At 33.0% G+C, this 9,736-nt stretch overlaps 1 protein-coding gene across 3 annotated transcripts in view; it reads left to right on the forward strand.

The window, feature by feature from the left end:
* The window catches only part of SLC6A15 (solute carrier family 6 member 15), a 66,255-nt gene that overhangs the window by 38,472 nt on the left and 18,047 nt on the right, over positions 1 to 9,736 (forward strand). The window contains exons 2-5 of one of the 3 annotated variants that reach the window (XM_023743143.1): positions 1,843 to 2,311; positions 6,023 to 6,192; positions 6,757 to 6,883; positions 8,061 to 8,242. In XM_023743143.1, the coding sequence (XP_023598911.1) occupies positions 2,023 to 2,311; positions 6,023 to 6,192; positions 6,757 to 6,883; positions 8,061 to 8,242 (768 nt within the window). In that variant the 5' untranslated portion in view covers positions 1,843 to 2,022. Of the gene's footprint in view, positions 1 to 590; positions 2,312 to 6,022; positions 6,193 to 6,756; positions 6,884 to 8,060; positions 8,243 to 9,736 lie in introns of those variants that run through there. The other 2 variants (XM_023743142.1, XM_023743144.1) reach the window with 2 other exon arrangements.

Genomic DNA, 9,736 nt, shown 5'->3' on the forward strand with positions numbered 1-9,736 from the left:
GTTGTTGTTTTTTTTTTTATCAGTGCCATTATTGCCAGTGTGAGATATCTCATTGTAGTTCTGATTTGCATCTTTCTAATGACTAATAATCACAAGCATCTTTTCATGTGTTTGTTAGTCACCTGAATGTCTTCTTTGGAGAAGTGTCTGTTCATGTCTTTTGCCTATTTTTTGATTGGATTGTTTGTCTTTTTGTTGTTCAGGTGTTGAAGTTTTTCTATAAATTTTAGGGATTAGAACCTTGTCAGATATGTTGTTGACAAAATTTTTTTTCCCCAGTCTGTAGGCTTTCTTTTTACTCTTTTGGTGAAGTCTTTTGAGGAGCATAAGCATTTAAATTTTAGGGGGTCTTAGGTTATCTAGTTTATCTTGTGCCATTTGCGCACTTTTTGCTTGATAGTTTATGCCATAAATTAAGGCCCCTAATCAACTCAGTGGCAATGGGGTTTTAGGCTTGACCCTATGTTTTCTTCCATGAACTTTATAGTTTTAGGTTTTGTATTTAGGTCTTTGATCCATGTTGAGTTAGTTTTTGTGTATAGTGTGAGGCATGGATCCTGTTTCATTTTTCTGAAAATGGATATCTGGTTTTGACAGCACTATTTATTAAAGAGACTATTTATTCCCTATTTAATGGTCCTTGACCCTTTGTCAAAGATCAGCTGTCCATAGGTGGATGGATTACTTCTGGGTTCTCAATTCTGTTCCATTGGCCTTTGTGTTTGTCATTGTACCAGTACCACACTATTTTGACTACCGTGGCTGTATAGCAGGTTCCGAGATTGGGAAGTATAGCAGGTTCCAAGATTGGGAAGTTTGAGGCTTCCTATTGTCTTCTTCTTCTTTAATAATACTTACTTATCCGGGGCCTCTTTCCTTTCCATATAAAGTTGGTGATTTGTTTTTCCATCTTGTTAAAGAATGTTGTTGGAATTTGAATCACCTGTTTTTTTAAAATAGAAAATCTCATTGGTCTGTGGACATACCTTGAACACTTGGTCTGTCTCTGGATAGAAAAAAGGATATGAGAAATAACACACAAATATAGAAAGGGAAAAATAATGCCAAAGTGAAGAGAGTGTTTTTTCTTGAATTGTTTGAGAGAATGTTCACATGAATAGCAGGAATTTTTTACCACTTTTTGTGTTTTTTATGCATAGGCGTGGCTTCCCTCCATTTTTGCCTAACTCTGATGTCAACTTTTGTCGAACATTCCTGATCTTTACTATGGTAATGATGTTGGGTCATTTAAATTATGCATGTAGTATGGTTACTTGAGATGTGTCTTCTTCTCTATTAGATTCTAAAAGCAGACACTGTATGTTTCATTAATGTTTGTTTTCCTTAAGGTCCTATCACAATTCATATGAAATGAGTGAATGGATGAGTATGTGATCAGAAGAGATTCTGTATAAGACAATATTACTGGGTTGGTATGCAACTGTGTTTGTAATTCTATAAGGAACAAAGTAAGGGTTATACAGTGAAAGATCTACTTTTGTCAGAGAGGAAAAAAGAAAGAATTAAGAAAAAAGAGTCTCAAAATTCTAACTACTAATGAACAGGAGAATATATACATTATGCATTGGGAGTATAGCTGAGGTCAAAGTTGATTTTTGCAAGAAGGAGGATGTTAGCTTAAAGAAAATATGTATGAAGATCATATATGCTTTACAGTTATTGCATTTTGGGAAATATTAAGCTCTGAAATGCTATGAACTATCTATAAGTTCTATACTTAGGTTTATAGAAAGAAACTTTATCGTAAAAATGAATAAGAAAGGGTGACTCAGTATTTTTAACATTTTCATCATTAAACATTTATGATGTCTCAACTTATAGTTTTACAGGTACCTACAGAATATTGAACCTACAGATCCAAGATCCTTAAGACTTTATCACCTTTATCAAGGATTTATTTGATATCCTCCTTGGTCTTAATATCAAGTAACAGTTTTTTTTAAAAAAATTGACGTATTTTCCCTAACGGGATTTAAAAAATACTACTACTCAGACTTTCCAATGCCTAAGAATAGCAAGGTGGTAAAAAGAGAATTAGATGATGAGGTTATCGAATCTGTCAAAGACCTTCTTTCAAACGAAGACTCAGCTGAAGATGCTTTTAAGAAGAGTGAACTGATTGTTGATGTTCAAGAAGAGAAAGATACAGATGTTGAAGAAGGATCTGAAGTTGAAGATGAAAGACCAGCTTGGAACAATAAACTACAATACATCCTGGCACAAGTTGGATTTTCTGTAGGTTTAGGGAATGTGTGGCGATTCCCATACCTATGTCAGAAGAATGGAGGTGGTAAGTACTTATTTTTTAAGTGATACATTATTGTAGTAAATTGCAATTGAATTCCTCATTGTTGCTACAGTCTCGTTGTTTTAGAAACTATGAGTTCCATTGTAAAGCTAAAGATTCCTTTGGGGGACGTAAACCTAGCTGTTTTCAGATTAGGTTTCCATAGAAGTAGATTGATTTGCAGGGGATAGGTAATGATTGCTTAAGGGTCCTAAATTCTCAAAGTCTATCTGTGTATCTATAAATATCTCTGAATTACTGATCTACACTTCTTTAAGAAGTGTGTTATCTCTTGTGTCTGTTTGAAGAATCTAAAGTTTTTGATGTAAGAGAAATTGGGGAAGAAAGAATTTTCTCCCTGTGGCTTATTAACTCTGAATTTTAAGTTGCCTCACTCTTCAAAAAAGCAAAGATGATATATAATTTGGAGTGATCAAGATCTTCATATGCTCACCAGAAATTTGTAGATCCCATTAGAAGGGATGTAAATATATAATAAATATAATGCCAGACATTCGTCATTCTTAGATATCTTCCATATTTGATTCCCTATTTTATAGTGTCTTAGGACAGTGTTCAGTTTCAAAGAAAACTTTAAAGAAATTAGCATCCTTAATTTTAAAAGGAGGTATCTGCATCATCATTGATATTTTTACTTTTTTGTACTTGTGCCTGTAATTACTAAGAGCAACTTAGGAAAAATTGTCTTAGAAATCAAGAAAAAAAAAACATAAAAAGGAATTGATTATTTGTGTAGGATGTTAGCTCTATAGCACACCAAAATCAAACGGAATGCTATATTAACTAACGTCTGAGTTGAAAATTATCTATTTCCATGAAAGATGTTAAAGTAAGTGTGGTTAAAACTAAATATTCCATAAACTGTGCATTTCAGCCGGCATAGACTAGAAAGAACATATCGGTATGTGATTCCAGTTTGTGATAGTTTTGTTGACTGGACAAAAATATGATTTTTATTTTTAATATAACTTTAATCTACAAAACCCTTCATCAAATATACCCATTAAAATGTGAAAATACTTCTTAGCCACTAAAAGAGATACAAATGCTAATGTGTTATGGTGACTAAATATATTTAAGATCTTTCTTAGTTAATTTAACCAGGCACAAACAAGAAGTTTGGAAAAAGTAGCTTATTTGACAAATCTGCCTGAGAACTAAAAATCAATACATGAAGTTGGTGATATACCACACATCATTCTACAAAACTGTAAGCTCTCTAGCTAGTTGGTAACATCACATATGAATTATTTATCAAATCAGCTATAAGTAATTATGTACTGCCTTGCTTTTTTGCTTTTCACAAATCATTCCATTTGCCAAGACTGATGGAAGATTAATTCTGATTCCTTTCACCTTGCAAACCTTCTTAAGGAAGATGACTGTTTTGGCTGAATTGTTAGGTTGCCTTCCATTTGGTAAAATTTTTTTTTTGAAGAGCCCTGAATGATTTCTTATTTAGTAATTGCTAGCAAAAATGGCTTTTTCATATGTAAAAGAGTCAAAATGCCCTTCATAGTGTTGTGTCCTCTTTTCTATACACAAATACTAAAGAGAGGTAGTGCATCTATTGTACAATACAAATTGACTTTATTTCAAGATGACTGTTAAGAGTACAAAATGCTGACTCTATATGCAGTACAGCATTGAGCCTTCTAGATACTCGAGTAGTATATTCTGATTGTTTAATCAAACAGCTCAGGCTACCTAAATCTTATCCATCAATCATATGAGGCACTTTATGAGTAATAGAGCTAAAAGGTAATAGCTAAAACATAACTTGTCTAAACATATTATACTTAAAGCACAATGGTTAAGTTTGATAAGTGGTATAGTCTAGAGGATAAGAGGTCAGGTTTTAAAGTCAGTTTGATAGTTTGAAGCCTAACTCTTTCCAACACTAGCCATGTGACCTTTTATAACTTATCTCACTTATTTGCCCTTGGTTCTCATACCTGTAAAATGGGGATAATAATGGTACTTTCCTCACTGAATTCTTTTGAGGAATAAGACTACGTGGAACATGTTTGGAAATGTGCTTGGCAAATAGTAAATGCTCAATTAAGCCTTTAACTATGATTATTTTTAATATGGGAGCTAATGTTAGAGTAAATGCAATTAGAAGAAAAGGCTAAGTATCCAGTAGCATGCCATTCACACTTGACAGAGCAAAGAATCCCAGTGAGTCCAGTTTTATTCATTCCTGTTTTTTTGTAGCCATGCACACACAGATACACCCACTCACACTCTGGAACTATTAAAATGTGCTTTCATTTGTCTCTTGTTGTTGTTTCAGTTCTTTAGGAAACACTTTCATGTCAATCTGTGAACGTTACTAATTATTTTAGAATTAGGATTTTGATAGCTCTGTTTTATAAGCCAATACATCCATACTATATGTTCCCCTTTACAGAATCAACTAAGTCCAAAAGACTGACAATTAACCCTAAGAAGATAGAGATTATATACCCAGCACTAACTTAGGGGAATACTCTTGTATGCATTCTTTATTGCAGAGATATTTAGATACTGAGATAAATAATTCTTAAAAATCCATTGATTTTTACTTCTTCAGCAGAATAACCACCAGAACAATTTGAAAAACCTCCAAAGTCTATTCAGATGCAATTAGACACTTATTTTAAAATAGAAAAAAAACATAGTAAATAGCTTTTTAAAAAATTTTTTGTATCATCAGTTAAATTACATGCGTGACATTATCTGATTAGACAAAACTTCAGAGAAGAAATTTGAAGGAAGTCCGTCTCTGAGGATATTTAGTAAATAATTTACATATGTATTCCCATATAGAAATGAGTAGAGGTCAAATATTTAATTTTTAAAATCCAATAAATAGTATCTAATGTCTTCTATTTGAGTAACATTGCCAAACTATTCAGTACATTTTTTAGTCATTAGTCATATGTCTTGAGATTTACTGAAAAATAATATTTAAGTATGGAAACTTTACTACAAGGCAAATAGTGCATACATTTTTATAATAGACATTGAATGCCTCGTGAATGAGCTTGAGCTCTAAATTGTTTTACCAAAATCTAGCTTATTTTAGTATTTTTTTCAACCATTCCCACCACTCCTTTGCAGAATTCTAGAAAAAAAAAATTATTAGTTTCTTGAACTGTACTTTTCATATAAAATGTATGCCGGGAAAAATGATATTGTATTTCCTTTTTTTATTTTTTCTTTTCAATCTAGGCAGTCATTTCTTCTTCCATGATGTTATTTGATTTAGGAAAATAAGTCAGCTTTTAAAACAAAGTCTCATTCATTCTAAATTATCAAGTTCCGAATGCATGACACTTTAGATGGTTTGGGATAAAATTTAATAAATGATTTGATAAACTTTGTGTGAATAATATGTCCAGGAGTTCATGAAACCTACTCAAGAAAATAATCAATTTTAAAAATCAATTATTTTTATGCAAAAGGAAGCTGTTTTACCCTTTTAATAACATGAAACTAAAACCAACTTTTTCCAGAAATACTTCGTAGCAAATTCAGGTGTCAATTTTTACAAATTTTAAAGTAATGTAATGGCATTTTCTTTAAAGTTCTCTATAATTATACTGTATACAAGCTCAAATATTGCTTTTCATGAGAATTATGATTAGTGTCTTCTCTATTGTGAATATTGGAAAATATAGTTTATTTTATTTGTTCTCGTCCCTGTAGGTGCATATCTTTTGCCATATTTTATACTGCTTATGGTAATAGGTATTCCTCTTTTTTTCCTGGAACTTTCTGTGGGTCAAAGAATTCGACGAGGCAGCATTGGCGTGTGGAATTACATAAGCCCTAAACTGGGCGGGATTGGATTTGCCAGTTGTGTAGTAAGTTTCCTGGTATGGTATATGGAATAATTTTTATAGGGCTTGGGACTATATTGTTCACGTATAATTGAAACCTCTATGTGTTTCTTCTCACCTCTTCAGTTATCTTTAAAAAACACTACTGTAGCACGTGCTAATACATAAAATCAGCTGTAAATGTTAATATAGCTCAATCTTATTAATTTATGTTCCTAAGGTCTGTAAGAAAAGGAGCCCTGGTGGCACAGTGGTTAAAGCACTCGGCTGCTAACCAGAAGATCAGCAGTTCGAACCCACCAGCCACTCCGTGGAAAAAAGATGTGGCAATCTGCTTCCATAAAGTTCACAGCCTTGGAAACCCTATGGGACACTTCTGTGCTGTCCTATAGGGTCGCTCTGAGTTAGAATCAACTCGATGGCAATGGGTTTGGTTTGTTCTTTGGTTTAAGGCCTATAAGAGAGATGAGTTTTGTTTTGAAAGATAATTTGTTTCAAATAGAAAATAAAATGAGTTAGCTGGTGTTTTACGCATTTCATCTTATTGTTTCAAAGGAAAGCATGAGAGTTTTAATGTAATCACATTATTTTATTTTTCAGGTGTGCTTTTTTGTGGCTCTCTACTACAATGTCATCATTGGCTGGAGTTTGTTTTATTTTTCTCAGTCTTTTCAGCAACCTCTACCTTGGGATCAGTGTCCTTTGGTGAAAAATGCTTCACATACTTGTAAGACATGAATAATGTAATGATTTTCCATTTAAAGATCATAAGATTGGTAAAGGCACATACTTTCAAAAGAGTTTTTCTTTTTTTACAGTAATATGGAAAAATATTTTCAAAATTGTTTCCATAACAAACTTGTCTCACGTTTTAGATTGGCATACTCAGAGATAGACCTTCGGCACAATCTAATTTTACTATCTCTTCCCAAGTCATTTTATTGTGCCCCATGCCGTTAGGGTAAAAGATTGTAAGCCTTCAGGTGTGAACTCTGTACATCTCTTATTTTGTACATCCTCTTGATACCTTACATTTTCATTAAAATAAAACAGAACAAAAAGAAGAATTTGGATTGCTCTAACTGCTTTTATTTCTTTGGGTCTGTTTCATAGTTTTCTCATTTTTTTTATATCAGAGGATTAAATAAAGAAAAACTTCCTGTAGTAGCAATGTCTAATAGCTATATAATGCAAGTCACACGTGTAATTTTACATTTCAGGTAGCCACATTTAAAAAAGTAGAGAGGGTGAAATATTTTATTAACCCAGTATATCCAAAATATTATCATTTCAACATATAATATAAAATTACTAATGTAATAATTTACAGTATCTTTCTCACACTGGGCCCTGGTGGTGCAGTGGTTAAGCATTTGTCTGGTAACCAAAAGGTCAGCAGTTCGAATCCACCAGCCGGTCTTTGGAAACCCTATGGGGCAGTTCCACTCTGTCCTGTAGGGTCGCTATGAGTCAGAATCGACTTTATGGCAACGGTATTTTTTTTTCTCATACTGTCTTCAGAATCTGGTATATATTTTACATTTACATCACTTCAGACTAGCCCCATTTCAGAAGCCTTGTGTGGCCAGCAGCTATTGCATTTGACAGCACTGCCCCTAGATGGTCAGTCAGATAATTGTGGAGGTGGGAGAGGTGATAAATCTGAATTTGTTATAATTACTTTGATAAAAAGCACACGTATTCTTACTTCAGAAATGCATAATACGAAATATCAAAGAGGATGCATGTCTATTGGTTCTTCACATTTTTGCACATTTTCTTCCTTGTCATGAATGTAAATGCTGTTGTAAAATGGTAGTGCATTTCTAGAACATGTTAGGAATTGATTTATAGGCTTACTTTATTTATTCTAAAATGGTAATGTGTTTCCTATCTTTCTACAGTTGTGGAGCCTGAATGTGAAAAAAGTTCCGCCACCACCTATTATTGGTACAGAGAAGCACTGAATATTTCCAGTTCCATGTCTGAAAGTGGGGGCTTAAACTGGAAGATGACCATCTGCTTGCTGGCTGCCTGGGTCATAGTTTGCTTGGCTATGATCAAAGGCATTCAGTCTTCTGGAAAAGTTAGTATGTTAGAGCCCCGCCTCATTCTACTTATCACCATTTCTGGGTACCCACATCCCTTTCAGGCTCCACTATAAATCTCTGTGGGCAAACTGCAAATAGAGATTCATTCTAAGTCGTTAATTCAAAGGAGACAGCGATTGGTAAAAAGTGGTGATTTTTAAAAGATGTTTAAATTAAGGAAAATATGTAAAGTAAGATATAGTGTTTTATGGCGGAAACTTGTGTCTTAAAATCTTTCCCTGTTTCATCAAGATGTTCTTTAAAATTTTTGTCTGCGCCTCACAATCCTTTATCTTTTTGTTTTAGTTCTCTGATTACAATTAGTTCTACTCATGGAAACTGGGGAAATTGGTAGAACGAATAATTTCATTTAATTTGTTTTATGTCATCCTTTTCTCCTTACTGTAGGTGTTTTGAGATATAGTTGCATAAAGAATTTTAAAATAACATGTTTTGAGTGTTTCTCAAAGCTTTGAACATCATTTGGTAAAATAATTCAGGTAACAACACATAAAAATAAAGCATGGTAAGGAGATAGTGATGAGGGTGGCAGTTTAGATCTAGCTGATTAGGTAGAAATAAACCTATTTTTTGTTTGTTTGTTTTTATATTATAAATATTTTATTGTGTTTTCAGTGAAGGTTTAAACAGCAATTTAGGTTCACATTCACCAATTTCTACACAAATTGTTCCAGGACATTGGTTAGCATTCTTAATGATGTGTGAACATTCTTATTATTTCTGTTCTGGTTGCTCTGTTTACGTTAATCTCGTTTCCCTGCCCCCCTTACCTTCTCATTTTTGTTTTAAAGTAATTGTTGACCATTTGGTTTTGTATAGATAGTTTTTTAAAGGGGCACAGTACTCACAGGTGATATTCTTTATTTTGTGTGCTAATCTGTTAAGAAATTAATCTATTTTTAATAATACTATCTGAATATTTTCCTGTAAGAAGATGAGAGCCATATCATTAAATGCAAAGAATTTGTGTTTAAAAACACAACATGAACATCTTTAAAGTGCCGAGTTACAATGCATCCTCACATCTCAGAAATTAGTAATTAAATATTTTAATTAAATATTAATATTAAATATTACAGAAGAAGAAAATTGGAGTGTGACTACTTAATACTACTTCTTGTTTTCATGTACCATCAAGTTGATTCCAACTCATAGAGACCCTGTAAGACAGTAGAACTGCCCCATATCACCGGGTCTTTTCTCCCGAGGAGCAGCTGGTGGGTTCAAACCCCCAACATTTGGTTAGCAGCTGAGTGCTTAATCTTGACCTTTATTTTTCTCCATGTTTTATGATTGAACATTTCCTCTTTCTTCTTAGGAAGCTGTTAGAGGGTCATCACTGAGTCAAGATCAGTGTCTAGTAACCACTAAGAACCCAAATATTTGTTGAATTTATAAGTAAAATTGAAATAAGTGCAATCATGTAATTAGTATATAGTTTAAAAAATACTGCAGAATAAAGGTTAAGT

Source organism: Trichechus manatus, unplaced genomic scaffold (assembly GCF_000243295.1).
Source record: "Trichechus manatus latirostris isolate Lorelei unplaced genomic scaffold, TriManLat1.0 scaffold00238, whole genome shotgun sequence".
Lineage (NCBI taxonomy): Eukaryota > Metazoa > Chordata > Mammalia > Sirenia > Trichechidae > Trichechus > Trichechus manatus.